The sequence below is a fragment of the Oncorhynchus keta genome, chromosome 21, assembly GCF_023373465.1.
Source record: "Oncorhynchus keta strain PuntledgeMale-10-30-2019 chromosome 21, Oket_V2, whole genome shotgun sequence".
Classification (NCBI taxonomy): Eukaryota; Metazoa; Chordata; class Actinopteri; order Salmoniformes; family Salmonidae; genus Oncorhynchus; species Oncorhynchus keta.
Genome location: NC_068441.1, coordinates 17,948,977 through 17,973,351, shown reverse-complemented (window position 1 = coordinate 17,973,351; position 24,375 = coordinate 17,948,977). Strand labels below are relative to the sequence as shown.

The following is a 24,375-nucleotide window of genomic DNA, read 5'->3' as shown; positions in this document are numbered from 1 at the left end:
TACCCTGATAAAGACAGCTTGTCTGTCGCAACGTTGGACATAAATCTTTTTGCATCTGAGCTCCTAGAGTGTGTGGCTCTCCTTTATTTTTTAAGTGTTCCACTCCGCTAGCCAGCACCTCACCAAAATAGGTGTGCGTTTCTTTCGCCTCTAGACTAATAAACGCACACCCATTAAGAAAATTACTAAAAACTGTTAAATCCCCTTGGGTTGATGAGGAATTGAAAAATTGCATGGTTGAGAGGGATGAGGCAAAGGGTATGGCAAATAAGTTTGGCAGCACAGCTGATTGGCAAACATACTTTAATTTAAGAAATCATGTGACTAAGCTAAATATAAATACAAATCAAAGAAAGATAAAGAATGATAGTAAAAGCTTTGGAGCACCTTAAATTACATTTAGAGGAAAAAAGCTAAATTAGCTCCATCATTCATTGAATCAGATGGCTTATTTATCACAAAACCCACTGATATTGGCAACTAATTTAATTACTTTTTCATTGACAAGATAAACAAACATAGGGATGACATGCCAGCAAAAAACGCTGACACTACACCTGTGAAGGCTGGTGACTTAAGGAGGATGGGTGACAAAAGCTTCTATAATTTCTAAACGGTATCTATGAAAATACCCTCAAATTAAAGCTGACAGTCTGCACTTCACCCTCATTGTCATTGTATCCTTTCAAACTCATAGTGCTAGAGTACAGAACCAAAATAACAAAACAATGGTCACTGTCCAATGAATTATGGTGCTCACTGTAAATAGCAGATACATTCCATTACAGCTGCGCCATCGTAGGTTTGTACAACGAGTTTCTCTATGAACTTAAACTCAGACATCTCAACATTCGTAAGTCAAACACAGACTGCGCATCTCGCCCACTTGACACATCAAAGTGGCCCAAGAAACGTTCCTGAATAAAGCCCTGATCATCCACATACCTGATGATAACTGACAACTGCAAGCAGACTGTTGCCACCATAGGTTACAGGGCGGTGGGGCAATTTTTTACCATCTGGGGCCTGGAGTTTTTCCTTATATGTTAACCTAACTAGGAAAACTCTGGACCTTATAAGGTATTTATATGACAGTGATTCATCAGTTGTAAAAAGGTTTTATATGGGCTATGATGGGACCAGTCTTTGCAAATCAGGTCACATAATTTTTAAAAACTCCTGAAAAAAAACTCCTTGCCCTGGGGGGATGAAAACCCTGTCAAACTGCAGCTATTTTATATTTGTTCATCTAAATTATATTTATACTAGGAGGGGGATTTCCTCTACCCAGACACATAGACAACAACTGATACACAATAGAACTCACAGGGCTGATCTTGCTTTATCCATGGTTGCATCATGCATGCCTTTGCAACTGTAGGCAAAAGATTTACTCACATCACTATTATGTTGACTAATTCATTCCAGTTGAGCATTATGGATTAAAAACGTGTATAAATTTGATCACATTCACATTTTCTCCTGACACACAAATGGACTATAAATCCGTAACGTTCATAACCAATTAGTTTACCCTGACCGAATGGACAGGGCACAGAGGCTGTACGTACCAGCTGCTCTTATTAGTAGCCTACAGTTGATCAGTCTAAAAAATGGTCTAGTTTTCATCCCATAGATCATGTCAGATTTCTAATGTTTAGGTGTTGCCTAGGCTGCTGCAACATTTAGATAATTAGTTTTTGCTTGTGTCTGTCCGGAGTGATGTGATTATGTGTTTTCATTTTTGCTAAATAAATACCGGAGGAAAGTGGAAAGCCTACTTGAGCGCACACAAAATATTTTGCCACGTCAAACTCTCTCATTTTATCAATTCAATTCAATTCAATTCAATTCCATTCATGGGCTTTATTGGCATGGGAAACATGTGTTAACATTGCCAAAGCAAGTGAAGTAGACAACATACAAAGTGAATATATAAGGTGAAAAACAACAAAAATGAACAGTAAACATTACACATACAGAAGTTTCAAAACAGTAAAGACATTACAAATGTCATATTATATATATATATGTATACAATGTACAAATAGTTAAAGGACACAAGATAAAATAAATAAGCATAAATATGGGTTGTATTTACAATGGTGTTTGTTCTTCACTGGTTGCCCTTTTCTCGTGGCAACAGGTCACAAATCTTGCTGCTGTGATGGCACACTGTGGAATTTCACCCAGTAGATATGGGAGTTTTTCAAAATTGCATTTGTTTTCGAATTCTTTGTGGATCTGTGTGATCTGGGGGAAATATGTATCTCTAATATGGTCATACATTGGGCAGGAGGTTAGGAAGTGCAGCTCAGTTTCCACCTCATTTTGTGGGCAGTGAGCACATAGCCTGTCTTCTCTTGAGAGCCATGTCTGCCTACGGCGGCCTTTCTCAATAGCAAGGCTATGCTCACTGAGTCTGTACATAGTCAAAGCTTTCCTTAATTTTGGGTCAGTCACAGTGGTCAGGTATTCTGCCGCTGTGTACTCTCTGTGTAGGGCCAAATAGCATTCTAGTTTGCTCTGTTTTTTTGTTAATTCTTTCCAATGTGTTAAGTAATTATCTTTTTGTTTTCTCATGATTTGGTTGGGTCTAATTGTGCTGTTGTCCTGGGGCTCTGTAGGGTGTGTTTGTGTCTGTGAACAGAGCCCCAGGACCAGCTTGCGTAGGGGACTCTTCTCCAGGTTCATCTCTCTGTAGGTGATGGCTTTGTTATGGAAGGTTTGTGAATCGCTTCCTTTTAGGTGGTTGTAGAATTTAATGGCTCTTTTCTGGATTTTGATAATTAGTGGGTATCGGCCTAATTCTGCTCTGCATGCATTATTTGGTGTTTTACGTTGTACACGGAGGATATTTTTGCAGAATTCTGCGTGCAGAGTCTCAATTTGGTGTTTGTCCCATTTTGTGAAGTCTTGGTTGGTGAGCGGACCCCAGACCTCACAACCATAAAGGGCAATGGGCTCTATGACTGATTCAAGTATTTTTAGCCAAATCCTAATTGGTATGTTGAAATGTATGTTTCTTTTGATGGCATAGAATGCCCTTCTTGCCTTGTCTCTCAGATCGTTCACAGCTTTGTGGAAGTTACCTGTGGCGCTGATGTTTAGGCCAAGGTATGTATAGTTTTTGTGTGCTCTAGGGCAACAGTGTCTAGATGGAATTTGAATTTGTGGTCCTGGTGACTGGACCTTTTTTGGAACACCATTATTTTGGTCTTACTGAGATTTACTGTCAGGGCCCAGGTCTGACAGAATCTGTGCATAAGATCTAGGTGTTGCTGTAGGCCCTCCTTGGTTGGTGACAGAAGCACCAGATCATCAGCAAACAGCAGACATTTGACTTCGGATTCTCTCTATCCAACAATGTCACGAAGTTTCTCAACACATAGAAACCCCATAATGCTCTGTGGAACAATCCCTATACAACTCAATAGGTTCATTCTCTGATTATAATTATATGATTGGAAGGACAACATGTCAGTTCATACTGCAAAAGATTTGATTGGTTGGAGGACGTCCTCCAGAAGTGGTCATAATTACCATGCATGTCTATGGAAGGGGGTGAGTCCTACGAGCCTCCTAGGTTTTGTATTGAAGTCAACATAGCCAGAGGAGGACGGAAGCTAGCTGTTCTCCAGCTGCACTGTGGTGCTACCTCAGACAATGCTGTTGAAAGTACTGTAGACCTTCATTGCAAAAAAGTTTGTTAATCAACTATTTGGTGATTTTTAAAAATTATTTGAAAAATGATAACTTTTTAATGTTTCACTATTTTTATTTTTATGATATTTCACCGAGGAGGATGGCCCTCCATCCAAATATTTCTGACCAAATTATGAAAGACAAAACTGAGGATAATAGTGGACAATATTGCCACTCCTGTTTGCCAAATCTTCAATTTAAGCCTGCTAGATAGTGTGTGCCCTCAGGCCTGGAGGGAAGCTAAGGTCAGTCTGCTACCTAATAATAGTAAAGCCACCCTTACTGGCTTAAATAGCAGACCAATCAGCCTGTTACCAGCCCTTAGTAAACTACTGGGAAAAATGGTTTTTGACCAGATACAGTGGGGCAAAAAAGTATTTAGTCAGCCACCAATTGTGCACGTTCTCCCACTTAAAAAGAGGTACACTTCAACTATGACAGACAAAATGATAATTTTTTTCTCCAGAAAATCACATTGTAGGATTTGTGATGAATTTATTTGCAAATTATGGTGGAAAATAAGTATTTGGTCCATAACTAAAAGTTTATCTCAATACCAGCAACAGCCCCAAAACATCACTGCTCTCGAGGAGATCTGCATGGAGGAATGGGCCAAAATACCAGCAACAGTGTGTGAAAACCTTGTGAAGACTTACAGAAAACTTTTGACCTCTGTCATTGCCAACAAAGGGTATATAACAAAGTATTGAGATGAACTATTGTTATTGACCAAATACTTGTTTTCCACCATAATTTGCAAAGAAATTCATTAAAAATCCTACAAATAATGATTTTTTTTCTCATTTTGTCTGTCATAGTTGAAGTGTATCTATGAAGACAATTCCAGGCCTCTCTCATCTTTTTAAGTGGGAGAACTTGCACAATTGGTGGCTGACTAAATACTTTTTTGCCCCATTGTACAGTGCTATTTCACTGTAAACAAATTGACCACAGACCTTCATCATGCGTATAGAGAAGGACACTGAACAAGCACAGCACTTACACAAATGACTGATGATTGGCTGAGAGAAATTGATGATAAAATGATTGTGGGGGCTGTCGTGTTAGACTTCAGTGCAGCTTTTGACATTATCGAGCATAGTCTGCTGCTGGAAAATATGTGTGTTATGGCTTTACACCCTTCTCTATATTGTGGATAAAGAGTTACTTGTCTAACAGAACACAGAAGGTGTTCTTTAATGGAAGCCTCTCAAACATAATCAATGTCGAAGCAGGAATTCTCCATGGTAGTTGTTTAGGTCCCTTGATTTTTTTCAATCATTACTAACAACATGCCACTGGCTTTGAGTAAGGCTAGTGTGCCTATGTATGCATGATGACTCAACACTATACAGGTCAGCTACCACAGCGACTGAAATGACTGCAACACTTAACTTCTTGACGCTACCCATCCCTTTAGCGGGATAATTGTCATCAACAACTGCTGAATTGAAGCGCCACATTCAAATAATATTACTAAAAATATTTATATTCATGAAATCACAATTGCAATATAGCGAAACACAGCTTAGCCTTTTGTTAATCCACCTGTCGTGTCAGATTTTGAAAATATGCTTTACAGCGAAAGCAATCCAAGCCTTTGTGTAAGTTCATCGATCGCTCGACGAAACATTATGAACACCTAGCATCAAGTAGCTTGGTCATGAAATGAATCGTTTACCTTTGATGATCTTCGGTTGTTTTCACTCACGAGACCCCCAGTTTGTTCCATATAGATTATTTTTATATCCAAAATACCTCCATTTGTTTGGCGCGTTATGTTCAGAAATCCACAGGAAAGAGCGGTCACGACAACGCAGGCAAAAATTCCAAATAGTATCCGTAATGTCCACAGAAACATGCCACGCATTTTTTGTAATCAAACCTCAGGTTGTTTTTAAAATATATAATCGATAATATATCAACCGCAACTGTCTTTTTCAGTAGGAGAGGGAATGGCAATGTAACGGTAAATGAGTGATGAGGTGTGGAGTCAGGCGCAGAGAGCAAAATATGTGGGAAAAAAACACGCTTTAATGTCCCGGAAACATAACATGAACAAAAGTGGAAACACAAATGAACAGAAATATAAACGGCCAGCGTGAAACCCAAATGCGAACAAAATACACTCAACCAACAAAACAGACGAACAAGCCCGCACGAAACAGAAGCGGGCTGAACAGACTATATATAACCCTACCCTAACAACCAAACAAGAAACAGGTGCTACCAATTAGACAGAACTAAAGGAACACAGAACAACGGATCGGCGATAGCTAGTAGACCGGCGACGACGACCGCCGAGCGCCACCCGAACAAGAAGGGGAGTCACCTTTGGTAATATTCGTGACAGGCAATGGCTGCCCAAACTCTGTTGCACAACCAAAACGCTGCTGGCACCCAGCCAAACAATGATGCGATGTTATCGTTCTCGCTCATTTTTCAAAATAAAAGCCTGAAACTATGTCTAACGACTGTTGAGACCTTGAGGAAGTGATAGGAAAAGGAATCTGGTTGAAATCCATTTAAATGGAGCAAAGGCAGGCTATGCAACATGGAGTTTTTAAAATAGAAGCCACTTCCTGGTTTGATTTTCCTCACGGTTTCGTCCAGCAATATCAGTTCTGTTATACTCACAGACAATATTTTGACAGCTTAGGAAACTTTAGAGTTTTCTATCCTAATCTGTCAATTATATGCATATTCTAGCATCTGGTCCTGAGAAATAGGCCGTTTACTTTGGGAACGTTATTTTTCCAAACATAAAAATAGTGCCCCCTAGCTTCAAGAGGTTAACAAAGAGCTGCAGTTAATTTTGGAATGGTAGCAAGGAATAACTAAGTCCTAAATATTCCCAGAACTAAAAGCATTGTATTTGGGACAAATCATTCACGAAACCCAAAATCTCAACTACATCTTGTAATGAATAATGAGGAGGGGACTTAACTACTTTTTACCTTTATTTAACCAGGCAAGTCAGTAAGAACAAATTCTTACTTTCAATAACGGCCTAGGAACAGTCTGTTCAGGGTCAGAACGCCAGATTTGTACCTTGTCGGCTCGGGGGGTTTGAACTTGCAACCTTCCGGTTACTAGTCCAACGCTCTAACCACTATCATGTCATATGATAGTCACATCATATCACATCATATCACTATAACCACTGTCATGGTCAAAACATATTGATACAAAAGTAGCTAAAATAGGGAGAAGTCTGTCCATAATAAAGCAATGCTCTACATTCTTAACAACATTATCAACAAGGCAGGTGCTACAGGCCCTGGTTTTGTCGCACCTGGACTATTGTTCAGTCGTGTGGTCAGGTGCCACAAAGAGGGACTTGGGAAAATTGCAGTTGGCTCAGAACAGGACAGCACGGCTGGCCCTTAAAAGTGCACAGAGAGCTAACGTTATTGACATGCATGTCAATCTCTCATGGCTCAAAGTGGAAGAGAGATTGACTTCCACATTACTTGTTTTTGTAAGAGGCGTTGACAAGCTGAAGGTACCAAGCTGTCTGTTTAAAATACAAGCACACAGCTCAGACACCCTTGCATACCCCACAAGACATGCCAGTCTTGTCCAGAACAAACTATGGGAAGCGCACAGTACTACATAGAGCCATAACTACATGGAACTCTATTCCACATCAGGTAACTGATGCAAGCAGTATAATCAGATTTAAAAAGCAGGTGAAATACACCTTATGGAACAGCGGGAACTGTGTAGTAACACAAACATAGGCACAGACACATGCATACACACACATGATAACATACACGCCATACACACACACGTATACATGGATTTTGGGTTGTAGATATGTGGTAGTGGAGTATGGGCCTGAGGGCACACACTTAGTGTGTTGTGAATTATGTCATGAATGCATTGTGATGTTTTTTAAATTAAATAACTGCCTTAATTTTGCAGACCCCAGGAAGAATGGTTGCTGCCTTGGCAGCAACGTATGGGGATCCATAATAAATACAAATATAAATACAAAACTAAATAAATAATAACACAGAACACACATACACACTTACATGAGATAAAAGTCCCTAGTGGACTGACAAGATATGACGGCTTGTTACACGTATGGAGAGGGGGGTACAGAGAGGAAGAGACAAAGAGAGACAACACTTGGATACATTTGGACCCTAAGCTCAAAGGCATAGTAATACTTTGCACATGAACCACAGTTCATTCGGATAAGAAATGTGATGTATATATTTACGTCTAGATGTCTTTCTTTGTCGTCTCTCTGTTGAAACCAATCGATCCGTCTCTGGGGAGTGGCTCAATGTAAGACTCTGGTTGTCCACCAGAGGTCACAATGTCCTTCTTAGTTGTTGAGCTTCTTTGATAGTGAAGTGTTTGTTTGACAGATACTTCAGATGCATCAGTGATAGTCTGAGATGAGGTTTCTTGCTTCCAAACTTGTGACTTTAGTCAAAGTTCTAGGTCTCTTTACATGCACAGCTGCAGACTGTCAAATGTTCTGGTCTAGTTTTTATCTTATTCTCACATGTTGCGTGGTTTCAGAGATTCTAACCATTTCAAAGTGTAGCCACCACTCCATGCTTTCTGGTCTGGTAGCTTCAGCCATTTGTAACGTCCGGCTTACACCGTCGTCTGCTTGGTCTAATGTAAATTTTGTTACCAAGGCTTTTATCCTCGTGTAAAAAGGGGGTGTTCCATCACGCCAACACAATGTCTGTGCTCACTTGGGCATGGTTACTGACTGAGCAAAAGTTTTGAAGAATAAAATCACATTTCTACCTTCACAAAAGTACTCTCATAATGAATCATATTTTTTATACAACACTTAGATGTAAACTTGATAAATAGAATGTACACTTTCAGAGTTGCAGTTATTTCATTATACCTGTTGGAAGGTGAACCTTCACCCCAGTCTGAGGTCCTGAGCACTCTGGAGCAGGTTTTCATCAAGGATATCCCTGTACTTTGCTCCGTTCATCTTTCCCTTGATCCTGACTAGTCTCTTAGTCCCTGCTGCTAAAAAACATCCGCACAGCATGATGCTGCCACCACGATGCTTCAACTTAGGGACCTTAGGGTTGCTACCTGGTTTCCTCCAGACATGATCTTGGTTTCATCGGAACAAATAATGTTGTTTCTCATGTTCTGGGAGTTTTTAGCTCCCTTTTGGCAAACTCCAAGCAGGCTGTCATGTGCCTTTTACTGAAGAGTGGCTTCGATCTGGCCACTCTACCATAACGGCCTGATTGGTGGAGTGCTGCAGAGATGGTTGTATTTCTGGAAGTTTCTCCCATCTCCCAGAGGAACTCTAGATCTCTGTGACCTAGATGACCATCTCAAGGTGACCATCGTTTTTTTGGTCACCTCCCTGACCAAGGCCCTTCTCCCCTATTGCTCAGTTTGGCCGGGCGGCCAGCTCTTAGAAGAGTCTTGGTGGTTCCAAACTTCTTCCATTTAAGAATGATGGAGGCCAATCATGTTCTTGGGAACCTTCAATGCTACAGACATTTTTTCGTACGTTCCTCGGATCAGTGCCTCGGCACAATCCTATCTCGGAGCTCTACGGACAACTTCATGGCTTTGTTTTTGCTCTGACATGCACTGTCAACTGTGGAACCTTATACGGACAGGTGTTTGCCTTTCCACATCATGTCCAGTCAATTGAATTTACCACAGGTGGACTCCAACCAAGTTGTGGAAACGTCTCCAGGATAATCAATGGAGACAGGATGCAACTGAGCTCAACTTCGAGTCTCGTAGCAAAGGGTCTGAATACTGTAATGTAAATAAGGTGTTTCTGCCATTTTTTCATTTTATAAATTTGTAAACATTTCAAACAACCTGTTTTCACTCTTTCATTATGGGGGGATTGTGTGTAGAATGCTGAGGGAAAAAAAATACAAAATAACAAAATGTGGAAAAAGTCGAAGGGTCTGAATACTTTCCGAAGGCACTGTATGTTTCCCATGCCAATAAAGCCCCTTGAATTGAAATTGAATTGAGAGAGCAAGAGAGAGCGAGAGAAAGTCAAAGACAGAGAGCACAAGAGAGAGAGACAGAGAGTGAGAGAGAGGGAAAGAGAGAGAGAGAGCAAGAGAGAGAGAGCAAGAGAAAGAAAGCAAGAGAGAGAGCAAGAGAGAGCAAGATAGAGAGAGAGACAAAGAGAAGAGATATGCTGGACTGGAGTCACATGGCAGTTGGTGGGCACAGCTCGTGGAGCCAAATTCATTGAGAGGGATGCGAGGGTAATGCCAGCTTAGGTATCACCGGTGCCAGGGCTCATCACAACATAATAATCACAGTTTGACAAAGTGCCCTCAAAACTAGAATTAGTGGGGTGAAATTGCATGCTACTCCTAAAGGAAAAGTTTTTTTTTTTGTGGTCATCTTTGTTATTATTCATTTGTGAAAAGAATTCCAGTACAATGCATATCTGGTCAAGATTCATAGCATGTGATCTGACATGCTGAAAAAAATGTTCGGCTAAATCAGAGCAATGTTTATGAGATGCACAGCGGAGTCCACTGTTGCCACCTTTCAATACAAATCAGCCTACTGTCAGTCAATCATCACGTGTTTATCATCTTGGTGAAGTTGTTTAAAGCTGGAGGTCTTTGTTGAAGGCAGCATTAACACAGCCCTGTCATGTAGTAGTAGTAGGTTTAATTGGTTTCTTGCAACCATAGACTGAATTGTACACAAATGTACAATCATAACATCAATCATATACTGTCAACTGTAATTATCAAATAGTAAAATCTTAATCTAGCAAACACTTAATAAAATACAATGTTAATGTGACTGCCACTGAGGTTCTATCAGTCAGCATCTGCAGCCGTGACCCAATGGGGACTCTTGAAAGTGACTGTGGACATGTTCTCTATATGGGCTGGGGGTGTGAAGGGTGCATGATTGCCCCACACAGGGTTGACTGTTCACCAAGAGAATGATCACCTCTTACCCTCCACACTACACACACACACTCAGCACTGCTGAAATCATTAGAGTTCCGGCGCTCTGGGTGCCCTGCCGTTGTTCCAACAGAGGTCTCCACCTGAAACCGCCGGGCAGGAAGGACAATTGTTCCCGTTTTGTGGTAATGAATCACGGGGCCATAATGCTACTGGTAATGTCTCACTTTGATTATTGCTGTTGACACATTAGTTGGGCACAGAATACAGATTGAGCTTCCAGACCTTTCAAAAATGGTCGTATCATATCTGCTGGCTGGCTGAATAATTGTTTGGTTTCATTTACTTCTCCACACAAACATGGAGGCTTTACTCCTGAAAAAGAATGAGGTTTTGGCAAAATGATTTATTCCTGAATTCAAACAAATTGAGTGTTCTGAGTATGTCTGCTGTTCACCTCCTTTCAACATCATTCAATAGGGACATTTGGAGGAAAAGCAGGAACACAATAAAGGACATTGTCATGCAATTTGCAAGTGGATTGAATTATCTGAAAATGTCCAAACTATTTCCTGTGAAAATGATAAATTATGAAAAAATGTCTATGTATTTCATTTTTTTTCAAATGTTTGCCTCTTCTCTGCAGGCTCCCGGAGGTACGGATCTCGGACAATGGACCGTATGAATGCCACGTGGGCATCTACGACCGAGCGACGAGAGAAAAGGTGGTCTTGGCATCAGGAAACGTCTTTCTCACCGTTATGTGTGAGTCATTTTTACTCTGTAGTCAGCCTGTGACTGTGAATATGCAAAAATGGCTAGTTCTGCTCTACTCTGACATCCTGCAACATTAATCAGTTCTATCTCTCGGGTGTTCTGCTGTCTTTCTAACGGGATTGACTTTCGATAGCTAGAAATGGAAGAAATAACACATTATATAAGATAAATGTAAAGGGGAAATACTGTAAAGCAGCAAAAAAATGACAAGAAATCTACATTGGCACTCCTTGTGAGTGAAGGTAAGAGACAGCCATGATGATAGTGGGACTGCTAGAGGAATGTCTAAGAGATTCAAGAGTAGACAGAGGCAGAGTTTGTACTATATCATGCTGTAACACAATTTCACTCTCCCTTCTTCAATCCCAAGTTCCATACGGCAACCATGACTGGAGCAACAACAATAAAAATACAACAAAAAAAACTGAACCATTCCCCTCTCTAATGCCATCTAATGCTGCCTCTGAGACCACTACTAGACAGGGATTTGAACCAGTCTCGATCTGTATAATTGCAAACCTACCCTATTTTGGAGAATTACTTGTTTCTTTGTTCCCATGTTTCTGTCAGTGACCTGAGGAGCTGCTTCTCTCGCTCCCTCTTTGTAGTAATTGTTGGTGCAACTTTCTCTAATGACAGCTGGCTCACTTCTCTCTGGTGTTTGAAGTCCAGCAGCAAGGTTTTCTATGTACAGCCTATCGCTAATTACCAACAGTAACATTTCTCGCAAAAACATGAGAGAGAGAAAGACAAGGACATAATTAGTCCATTTGTTCATTTTGTTCCCTCACCGTATTGCCTGCCAATGGCTCTTGACATTGGGCTGCAGGTGTACCCAAAGACTAGTTTTGGTTCTCAGAGCTCCTCCGCTGACCTTCACTTTCCCATAATAACATAAAACCATACAATATACAAGAAAAACCAAACCAGATGAACTCTTCACAGCGAAAAGAGCTTTATCAATGGGAGAGGATTCACCCAAGTTAACCCCTTAATCATTAAGGGGTGGTGGTCAAGATATAAGAATGATATAGCCAGGGGAAAGTGTGGGAACTCTCTCTCAGCTGGGTGTTAAATCTCCCCTGGTGGAGGAGAAGAAGAATGGCCTCTGGCATTGTGGCTAATTGCCATCTAAGCTGAAACAGAATTATTCATAACCTATTAGTGTGCCAAGTTCACTGGGAAGTGAGAAAAAAAGGAAAAGGGAGAAAGAAAGAAAATGAGAGAAAAAAGTAAATTAATAGGAAGCAGTTTTTTTAAAGGGCTTCATAAATAAGAATTATAATTTTAATGAATCCCCTGCCAAGAAATTCAATCATTCAGTTTCAGAAGGCCAAACCTCGAACTCTTGGTACTTCTGCCACTCTCCTTCACTCAAGGAAAGTTTATGTTCTTTACTTTTATCCTCAACTGTGTAAATTCACAATGGTTTGGTGATGCCTCAAGGCATGGGAGACTTTTGCCTTGAGGATTATTAAGGCAACGCTAGAGTATTATTAAGGCAATGCTATTATAATCAATGGTTATTGACAGTTAACCACTAAAACTATATCTCAAAGGTATGCTCAAGATAACAAAAAACTTGTTCCTCTGATGTCTCTTTTCTCCATTGGAGTAAAATAGTTAACGGGTTAGAGAGTGCTGGAGAAAACATTTGAGTCATCTTATGGTTAAAGCAATGTTGAAAAAACATATACATTTGACAGGGCATGTCCAACCATTATGAAATATCAGAAAATTAACATTATTATTAACACCTATTCAGCAGTTCATCTGTAGTTTAACATGGCCATGCAGTTACTTCTATATACTTTGATCTTGCAAACTTGTTGTAGGGTGACAATGCATCAATGTATCTGTCACATACAGTATTATGCGTAAAGATTTGATTCAGTGCATGTGTTTCACACATCTCTCTACTGAGCCCATAGTTCCAGTGGAAATGTAGCCAGACAGGGAACATTTTAACACCAATACAAGTGATCTTAAAACGATCACCAGTTCAATTTTAGCTCACTTGAGCAAATTATGACATCAATTAAATCCAAGAGCTGGGTTTTGAAATGGAAATCAGAGAACCCTTGGGTACTGTAGATCTTAAACTGTATGACCTCTTCAGTCATTTTGAATTCATTTATTTTGTCCTTATCTGAAAAACTAATGAATCATGAGGTATAGCAAAGTCATTTAGTAGACATGTGAAATGAAAGGGAAGTTTCAGATACAGTGATTGGGTTGGTTTTGATGTTTTCACAGCACCGGAGGTTCAGTTACTGACTGCTGCTAACCACAAAAGATTAAAGAATTTCATTTTACTAGAGTTCCAGCGACATATCAATCTCCTGTAAATCGCATGCAAAGGTCATAATTCCAGACATTGCTAAATGAAAAAAATCAATAGCTCTTTTCCCAATGGTAGAAATAGAGTCATTATTTGTTTTTACCTCTGTGACATTTCAAATATTAGGAGTAGTAATTTATGTCTTAGAGATCAGACTGACCTTGTCTCAGCACGCCAATTCAGCTACTGTTTATCCAGTATGTACATGTGGTTGTCCAGCACCTCAGAGGAACCTTGAGAGCCATATTAAGACAACTGTCTATTGATCTGTTGACCTCCTGTGTTTCAAGTGTCGGTTATAAAACACATCAGCTGAATGAATGTCAGGCTTAGATTCACCTTCTTGATGAAGAGCATCTCGGCGACACGCGCTGGGTTTAAACGGCATGTCAAGTAATCCCTTGTTTTATCCTTTGCAGGGCACAAATATGGAATTTAGAGGATACCCTTCATGAGGCAGCTGAGTCGGACGTTTACATACACTTAGGTTGGAGTCATTAAAGCTAGTTTACCAACCACTCCATACATTTATTGTATACAAACTATAGTTTTGGCAAGTCGGTTAGGACAGATGTTTACATACACTAAGTTGACTGTGCCTTTAAACAGCTTGGAAAATTACAGAAAATGATGTCATGGCTTTAGAAGCTTTCCAAACACCTGAAGGTACCATGTTCATCTGTACAAACAATAGTATGCAAGTATGAACATCATGGGACCACGCAGCCGTCATACCGCTCAGGACAGAGACGCTGTGTCCTAGAGATGAACGTACTTTGGTGTATAAAGTGAAAATCAATCCCAGAACAACAGCAAACAACTTTGTGAAGATGCTGGAGGAAACAGGTACAAAGTATCTATATCCACTGTCAAACGTGTCCTATATCGACATAACCTGAAAGGCCGCTCAGCAAGGAAGAAGCCACTGCTCCAAAACTGCCATAAAAAAGCCAGACTACGGTTTGCAACTGCACATGGGGACAAAGATCGTACTTTTTGGAGAAATGTCCTCTGGTCAGATGAAACAGAAATAGAACTGTTTGGCCATAATGACCATCATTATGTTTGGAGGAAAAAGGGGGATGCTTGCAAGCCGATGAACACCATCCCAACCGTGAATAATGGGGGTGGCAGCATCATGTTGTGGGGGTGCTTTTCTGCAGAAAGAACTGGGGCACTTTACATAAAAGATGGCATCATGAGGTAGGAAAATGTTGTGGATATATTGAAGCAAAATCTCAAGACATCAGTCAGGAAGTTAAAGCTCGGTCGCAAATGGGTCTTGCAAATGGACAGTGACCCCAAGCATACTTCCAAATTTGTGGCAAAATGGCTTATGGACAACAAAGTCAAGGAATTTGAGTGTCCATCACAAAGCCCTGACCTCAATCCTATGGAAAATATGTGGGCAGAACTGAAAAAGCGTTTGCGAGCAAGGAGGCCTACAAACCTGACTCATTTACACCAGTTCTGTCAGGGGGCATGGGCCAAAATTCACCCAAATTATTGTGCGAAGCTTGTGGAAGGCTACCCAAAACATTTGACCCAAGTTAAACAATTTAAAGGCAATGCTACCAAATTTTAATTGATTGTATGTAAACCTGTGAACCACGTTGAATGTGTAGAAATAAAAGCTTAAATAAATCATTCTCTCTACTACTATTCTGACATTTCACATTATTAAAATAAAGTGTTGATCATAACTGACTGAAGACAAGGAGGAAATTTTACTAGGATTAAATGTCAGGAATTGTATTTGGCTAAGGTGTATGCAAACTTCCGACTTCTGTATATACCCATAAACAGTGAGATGAGCTCTAAGGTGTATAGGACTAATTACTCTCATCCTATAAAACTGGGATACCTTCTTTAATTATGAACTGTAATTAAGCACTGTGTATATTTAGCCACTCGTTTATAAACGGCTTGGATTAATGACCTTCCAGTCATTCCCAAACACAGCAACGCCTGCAGACACAGCAGTAAGGGTTAAAGCTCAGACACGCCGGTAGATTTGTCAAACATTTGCTTGTCAACAGTATTTAGCGCCTCTGAACAGGGAGTCGGCAATCAATCTCTTTTGTGTTCACATAGCATAGACCATGCAAGTCGTCAGCCACTCAGCCTTGTTTAAATACTCCAAACCAGAAGGTGGCAGTAGCATTGTTTGGCAATGCATATCCGTGCATATTGCTTATGGTCTAGATTTGAAGCTATCTACAATAATGTTGATATTCTGTAGAAAGCCCTGATGGTCACAGCCAGCCCAAAAACCAGCAACACAGGGTGCCCCAGGACAGAGTTTTGGAAAACCTGCCATAGCATACTTTGCTATGGATGTGGATGGATGTACGGAGATAAGGCCTTCTTTTTCCCTTTTATTTTTGGCTCCCTCAAGTGGGGGTTTGTTCTCACTGATTGGCTCAAAGTCACTGACGAGCATTGCGATTTTCTAAGTATACTCTGTAGGTTCGTTGCTATCGGGTTGACAAGCAGCAGGTACAGCTTTTGTTCTAGCAAGAGAAGGAACAGCCTCCTACTGTGATAAGTACCAATCGGCAGTATATCGGCAGTAAGATTCTCGGTATGTTTCATGCTTTAGTGGTCAGAGTTTAGGGATAGCGGGGCAGTGGGGTATTGTTGGATGGCTATGGGGCAGCTATTCCCCCTGTGCCCTGGACTTGTTAGGAGATGAGAGAGCACCTCTATCCCATGCCTGACGTAAGGGTTTTTCTTGTTTTTCTTGTCTACTGAGTATATTATGTACAATTAAAATCAATATGATTTCTCTAACTGATTGAACAAACATTTGCACTTATATTTGTGGTGTGGTTTTCATATTTTTGTATTTTTCCAAGTCAACCAGCAGTTTTCCCGTTCTCCTGCTTTTTGGGCTTCCAACCTCAATTGCACACTGTTTTTACCAGTTTGTTACCTGTACTGTTTTCTCTTTCACTCATTTTCTTTAGTGCGAATAAATCAAACCTAAAGTTTAAAGATGTAATAGCGGGTGCAGCAAAATGCTTGTCTGACTAGCTCCTAACAGTGCAGTAAAATGTCAAAGAAGTACACAAAAAATAATGAAAAAACTAAAATCAAGAAATGTCAGAACGAATCGAATTAACAACCCAAATAGCTCTTCATCAGTAATCCAAATTCAATCTGTCCGTATACAGTGCATTTGGAAAGTATTCAGACCCCTAGACTTTTTCCACATGTTGTTACCTCAGTCTTTTTTTAAATGAGGAAAAGGTCAAGGGGTCTGAATACTTTCCGAAGGCACTGTATACACCACAAATATATATTAAATAGTGTTGATCGGTGTATACAGTGCCTTCGGAAAGTATTCAGACCCCTTGATGTTTTCTGCATTTTGTTTCATTATAATAGGTTGGCTTGGAGCTCTCATTGAAAATAAAGACTGAAATGTAGTCAAAATGTATTGAATTATTAAACATCTATCTATCAAGGCACAAGGCGAGACCCAGATGCAGACACAGGAGGCAGATGGTTGGAGTCTTACAATGTTTATCAAGAGAATGGCCGTGGACAGGCAAAAAGGTCAAAACCAGATCAGAGTCCAGTAGGTACAGAGTGGCAGACAGGCTCTTGGTCAAGGCAGGCAGAATGGTCAGGCAGGCTGGTACAAAATCGAGAAACAGGCAGGGGTCAAAACCGGGAGAACTAGAAAAAGGAGAATGCAAAAAGCAGGAGAATGGGAAAACCGCTGGTTGACTTGGAAAGATACAAGAGGAACTGGCATAGAGTGACAGGAAATGTAGGGATAAATACACTGGGGAAAACAAGCGACCCCTGGAGGGGGGGGAGACAATAATGAGGACAGGTGAAACAGATCAGGGTGTGACACTCTCTGAGCTAAACTCTGGGGTGATAATTGAGGGGAAAATAAACAACCCATTGACTTCCTCAAGGATTTCCTCTCCAACATCGAACAGTATGCACATCACATAATAAAAATACTAAACCTATTTAATTTTTCCTATTTTTAATGTGTTTTGCTTCCTGAAGTTTGGAGACATAAAACCATGTTGGTTATCTGTTGATTTGAAGCCTCAAAATGTTTAAGTGAATTTGTTAAAAAGTATTTTTTTTCACCTTTATCTGAAAAAGTGTCGACTGATTTGTGTGTTTTTGGCCAATTAATTCCGAATGGGACACATACAGTAATTACCCACGAGAACAAATCTGAAATTGTTTGTATTGTCAAGGAGCACTTACATACACATTCATATTTGTACAAGTGCCTTTGGACTTGATTCCTAAACTAGCCGTGGCTAGTTTTGAAGGGTATACTTACATAATGTTTTGCTATCCCTGGTTAGATGTCCTTGTAGTTTTTACTTCCTTACATGTACATTTTAGTAATTTAGCTGAAACTCTTATCCAGAGCGACTTACAGTTAGGTGAAATTGTACATTGACTCAAGATTTTACTCCTCAGGTCTTACTTTCTATGTTGATGATTTGCAGACCTGTGCTGTTGTTGCAGTTGATAACCAACCTGACTTTCTGTCCATAGGACTGACGTCTCTTTCTTCTCTTCAGTATGTGTTGGTATGTCTGTTGGTGTATGAGAAACGGGCAAGGGCATCGGCTCTTCATCTGCTTTCTATTCCTCATGCTTTGTCTTGTATGTTGCATGGCCCAGTTTATTGAAAACAGAAACAAAGATATGCTGAACTAACATACTGTATTTGTCTATCAAAGTTTGTCTAGTTGTGAAATAACATTGCTGTTGAACCACTGAATGATGTTTACAATACGGGCAGATTACTACCATGTGCTGCAATGCTCAGTGGTGCTCATTGACACTGGTTAGAATGAAAAAAAATCCTGGTATTTTCAGCTCCTTCCTTTACTGAAATCAGCTTGTTTATTGCTGGTCAACGTGGTGTGTATATTGTTTTGTTCTCGGTATAGATCAAAGTGTGATGTTCCGTGGGGCGGCAGGTAGCCTAGTGGTTAGAGTGTTGGACTAGTAACCAAAAGGTTACAAGATTGAATCCCTGAGCTGACAAGGTAAAAATCTGTCGTTCTGCCCCTGAAAAAAGGCACATAGCCCACTGTTCTTAGGCCATCATTGAAAATAAGAATTAGTTCTTAACTGACTTGCCTATTAAAAAATGTATTTTTTAAAAATGGTGTAAACCAAAATGTGATGTTCCACGTGATGTTGCAGTTTGATAGTGAACCCTTCTGCATTCGATTTACAACTACATGTCTATGTTTGAATAGAATACATTTGAATAGTTCTGCATCAAGGTTGAAAGCAGCTTTCCCGTTCTTTTTTTAAATGTATTTTTATTTCACCTTTATTTAACCAGGTAGGCTAGTTGAGAACAAGTTCTCATTTGCAACTGCGACCTGGCCAAGATAAAGCATAGCAGTGTGAACAGACAACACAGAGTTACACATGGAGTAAACAATTAACAAGTCAATAACACAGTAGAAAAAAAGGGGAGTCTATATACAATGTGTGCAAAAGCCATGAGGAGGTCGGCGAATAATTACAATATTGCAGATTAACACTGGAGTGATAAATGATCATGTACAGGTAGAGATATTGGTGTGCAAAAGAGCAGAAAAGTAAATAAATAAAAACTGTGGGGATGAGGTAGGTGAAAATGGGTGGACTATTTACCAATAGATTATGTACAGCTGCAGCGATCAGTTAGCTGCTCAGATAGCTGATGTTTGAAGTTGGTGAGGGAGATAAAAGTCTCCAACTTCAGCGATTTTTGCAATTCGTTCCAGTCACAGGCAGCAGAGTACTGGAACGAAAGGCGGCCGAATGAGGTGTTGGCTTTAGGGATGATCAGTGAGATACACCTGCTGGAGCGCGTGCTACGGATGGGTGTTGCCATCGTGACCAGTGAACTGAGATAAGGCGGAGCTTTACCTAGCATGGCCTTGTAGATGACCTGGAGCCAGTGGGTCTGGCGACGAATATGTAGCGAGGGCCAGCCGACTAGAGCATACAAGTCGCAGTGGTGGGTAGCATAAGGTGCTTTAGTGACAAAACGGATGGCACTGTGATAAACTGCATCCAGTTTGCTGAGTAGAGTGTTGGAAGCAATTTTGTAGATGATATCGCCGAAGTCGAGGATCGGTAGGATAGTCAGTTTTACTAGGGTAAGCTTGGCAGCGTGAGTGAAGGAGGCTTTGTTGCGGAATAGAAAGCCGACTCTTGATTTGATTTTCGATTGGAGATGTTTGATATGGGTCTGGAAGGAGAGTTTGCAGTCTAGCCAGACACCTAGGTACTTATAGGTGTCCACATTTTCAAGGTCGGAACCATCCAGTGTGGTGATGCTAGTCGGGCATGCGGGTGCAGGCAGCGATCGGTTGAAAAGCATGCATTTGGTTTTACTAGCGTTTAAGAGCAGTTGGAGGCCACGGAAGGAGTGTTGTATGGCATTGAAGCTCGTTTGGAGGTTAGATAGCACAGTGTCCAATGACGGGCCGAAAGTATATAGAATGGTGTCGTCTGCGTAGAGGTGGATCAGGGAATTGCCAGCAGCAAGAGCAACATCATTGATATATACAGAGAAAAGAGTCGGCCCGAGAATTGAACCCTGTGGCACACCCATAGAGACTGCCAGAGGACCGGACAGCATGCCCTCCGATTTGACACACTGAACTCTGTCTGCAAAGTAATTGGTGAACCAGGCAAGGCAGTCATCCGAAAAACCGAGGCTATTGAGTCTGTCGATAAGAATCTGGTGATTGACAGAGTCGAAAGCCTTGGCAAGGTCGATGAAGACGGCTGCACAGTACTGTCTTTTATCGATGGCAGTTATGATGTCGTTTAGTACCTTGAGTGTTGCTGAGGTGCACCCGTGACCAGCTCGGAAACCAGATTGCATAGAGGAGAAGGTACGGTGGGATTCGAGATGGTCAGTGACCTGTTTGTTGACTTGGCTTTCGAAGACCTTAGATAGGCAGGGCAGAATGGATATAGGTCTGTAACAGTTTGGGTCCAGGGTGTCTCCCCCTTTGAAGAGGGGGATGACTGCAGCAGCTTTCCAATCCTTGGGGATCTCAGACGATATGAAAGAAAGGTTGAACTGGCTGGTAATAGGGGTTGCGACAATGGCGGCGGATAGTTTCAGAAATAGAGGGTCCAGATTGTCAAGCCCAGCTGATTTATACGGGTCCAGGTTTTGCAGCTCTTTCAGAATATCTGTTATCTGAATTTGGGTAAAGGAGAACCTGGAGAGGCTCGGGCGAGGAGCTGCGGGGGGCGGAGCTGTTGGCCGAGGTAGGAGTGGCCAGGCGGAAGGCATGGCCAGCTTTTGAGAAATGCTTGTTGAAGTTTTCGATAATCATGGATTTATCGGTGGTGACCGTGTTCCCTAGCCTCAGTGCAGTGGGCAGCTGGGAGGAGGTGCTCTTGTTCTCCATGGACTTCACAGTGTCCCAGAACTTTTTGGAGTTGGAGCTACAGGATGCAAACTTCTGCCTGAAGAAGCTGGCCTTAGCTTTCCTGACTGACTGCGTGTATTGGTTCCTGACTTCCCTGAACAGTTGCATATCGCGGGGACTGTTCGATGCTATTGCAGTCCGCCACAAGATGTTTTTGTGCTGGTCGAGGGCAGTCAGGTCTGGAGTGAACCAAGGGCTGTATTTGTTCTTAGTTATGCATTTTTTGAACGGAGCATGCTTATCTAAAATGGTGAGGAAGTTACTCTTAAAGAATGACCAGGCATCCTCAACTGACGGGATGAGGTCAATGTCCTTCCAGGATACCCGGGCCAGGTCGATTAGAAAGGCCTGCTCACAGAAGTGTTTTAGGGAGCGTTTGACAGTGATGAGGGGTGGTCGTTTGACTGCGGCACCGTAGTGGATACAGGCAAAGAGGCAGTGGTCGCTGAGATCCTGGTTGAAGACAGCGGAGGTGTATTTGGAGGGCCAGTTGGTCAGGATGACGACTATGAGGGTGCCCTTGCTTACAGAGTTAGGCTTGTACCTGGTGGGTTCCTTGATGATTTGTGTGAGATTGAGGGCATCTAGCTTAGATTGTAGGACTGCCGGGGTGTTAAGCATATCCCAGTTTAGGTCACCTAACAGAACAAACGATGAAGCTAGATGGGGGGCAATCAATTCACAAATGGTGTCCAGGGCACAGCTGGGAGCTGAGGGGGGCCGGTAGCAGGCGGCAACAGTGACAGACTTATTTCTGGAGAGAGTAATTTTCAGAATTAGTAGTTCGAACTGTTTGGGTATGGACCTGGAAAGTATGACATTACTTTGCAGGCTATCTCTGCAGTAGACTGCAACTCCTCCCCCTTTGGCAGTTCTATCTTGACGGAAGATGTTATAGTTGGGTATGGAAATCTCAGAATTTTTGGTGGCCTTCCTGAGCCAGGATTCAGACACGGCAAGGACATCAGGGTTAGCAGAGTGTGCTAAAGCAGTGAGTAAAACAAACTTAGGGAGGAGGCTTCTGATGTTGACATGCATGAAACCAAGGCTTTTTCGATCACAGAAGTCAACAAATGAGGGTGCCTGAGGACATGCAGGGCCTGGGTTTACCTCCACATCACCCGCGGAACAGAGAAGGAGTAGTATGAGGGTGCGGCTAAAGGCTATCAAAACTGGTCGCCTAGAGCGTTGGGGACAGAGATTAAGAGGAGCAGGTTTCTGGGCATGGTAGAATATATTCAGGGCATAATGCGCAGACAGGGGTATGGTGGGGTGTGGGTACGGCGGAGGTAAGCCCAGACACTGGGTGATGATGAGAGAGGTTTTATCTCTGGACATGCTGGTTGTAATGGGTGAGGTCAAAGCATATGTGGGAGGTGGGACAAAGGAGGTATCAGGGGTATGAGGAGTGGGACTAGGGGCTCCATTGTGAACTAAAACAATGATACAACAATGATAACTAACCTGAGCAACAGTATACAAGGCATATTGACATTTGAGAGAGACATACAGCGAGGCATACAGTAATCACAGGTGTTGAATTGGGAAAGCTAGCTAAAACAGTGGGTGAGAAAACAGCTAATCAGCTAGCATAACAACAGCAGGTAAAATGGCATTGACTAGGCAACGGGGCCGACAGATAAATCAAACAAGCAGAATGGAGTACCGTGATTAATGGACAGTCCAGCGTGCATCAGCTATGTAGCCAAGTGATCAGAGTCGAGGGGCAGCGGTGGATGGGGCAGGGGGGCTGGACTGGCGAGTGTTATCCAGGTAAAAAAAAACTAACAATGACTAAGTAGCTTGTAGCTAGTTAGCTGGTTCTCTTCTGGAGGTTATTGAGTGTGTTCTAAAAATTAAAAATAATAGCGATTCCGTATCACATTGGGTGAGGCAGGTTTCTGGAAGGTATAAACAAATTTTAAAAATCGGGAAGAGATAGAAAGTACATATGGGCCACTGCGATGCAGACGGCTAGCAGGCCTGTGCTAACAAGCTAACAGATTAGCAGGCCGGGGTAAACAAGGTAGTAGTTAGCGGACCTGGGCTAAACAAGCTAGCAGTTAGCATGCCGAATTAGCAAGCAAGGAGATAGCGAGGGCTAGAGAGTTAGCCTTTGGAGGACGTCGCGATGGGGTGAGTCTGTTTATTCCTCTTCATGCAGTGACATCGATAGACCGGTCGTGGATCCGGGTATAGATGCCCAGGAGTATGCTAGGAACACAGGAGCTCTGGCCGGGCTAGCTTCAAGCTACGTGGGTGGAAACGCTAGCCAGGAGTAATCAACCAGGGTTGCGGTTTAGCTCGATAGCTAGTTGTGAAGATCCAGCTGAAAAAAATGTTCCGTTTGCGGAGGGAATCCGGGGATAAAAAATAAATAGGTCCGTTATACTCTGGTTAGCGTTGCGTTGTTCGAACTGGCGAGAGCTTTCCGAGCTAAAGGTTAGCTGATGACCGGTTATCTGAAGACCGCTAGCATAGCTGGTGGTTAGCTGGTTAGCTTCAGTTGAGGGGTTCCGGTTCCGAAGTAAATATAAATACTTTAGGAAAAGTAGCTACATTGGGTGAGGCGGATTGCAGGAGAGTATTTGGAAGCTTAGGTTTAGCAAAATGTTTTTAAAGATATGCGAAGAAAAATATCTCAAATGAAAAAGAGAAGATATTTACAGATATTTACAGAGAGACGATACGACAGGACGACTTACTGCTACGCCATCTTTAATATTGCAGTGATATTTGTTGTTGTTGATGGGTTTGTGCTGATGTCAGGACTGTATAGGAAGTCTTGACACATTGCCATTGTTAATCATATGCATTGAAACCAATGTCAATCTCTTTTAACTAGTAAGCAGTAGCATTGACAATCATATGAAAACAAAGAAAATAGAGTACATGTCTCTACATAGTAATTGATGAACCCAACCGCTCAATCCAGCACCTGTCTCTGAAAGTGTTTGTGTACTTCTCCGTACTAAGTGTACTTATCTACAGACAAGGGATCCTGCAGGCACATAAGTGGTTCACTTGACTTTTCAGTGCCCTGAGTAGGACCTGCTGTGTGTTCTCCCCCATGCAGGGCTATTGTTTAATAGCATGCATTTACATTGGGCAGCCCTGTGGAAAAAACATTATTATTTTCACAGCATGAGCCCAAACGACTCTTTATTAAAGGCTGTAGAATGCAGAATCCTCAAAC

General features: G+C 41.7%; 1 protein-coding gene across 2 annotated transcripts in view; it reads left to right on the top strand.

The window, feature by feature from the left end:
* LOC118400213 (immunoglobulin superfamily member 21-like) overlaps positions 1 to 24,375 on the top strand; it is a 285,623-nt gene that overhangs the window by 180,982 nt on the left and 80,266 nt on the right. For both annotated transcript variants that reach the window (XM_035796847.2, XM_035796848.2), the window contains exon 4: positions 11,263 to 11,381. In XM_035796847.2, coding sequence (XP_035652740.1) covers positions 11,263 to 11,381 — 119 coding nt within the window. The remainder of the gene's footprint in view (positions 1 to 11,262; positions 11,382 to 24,375) is intronic.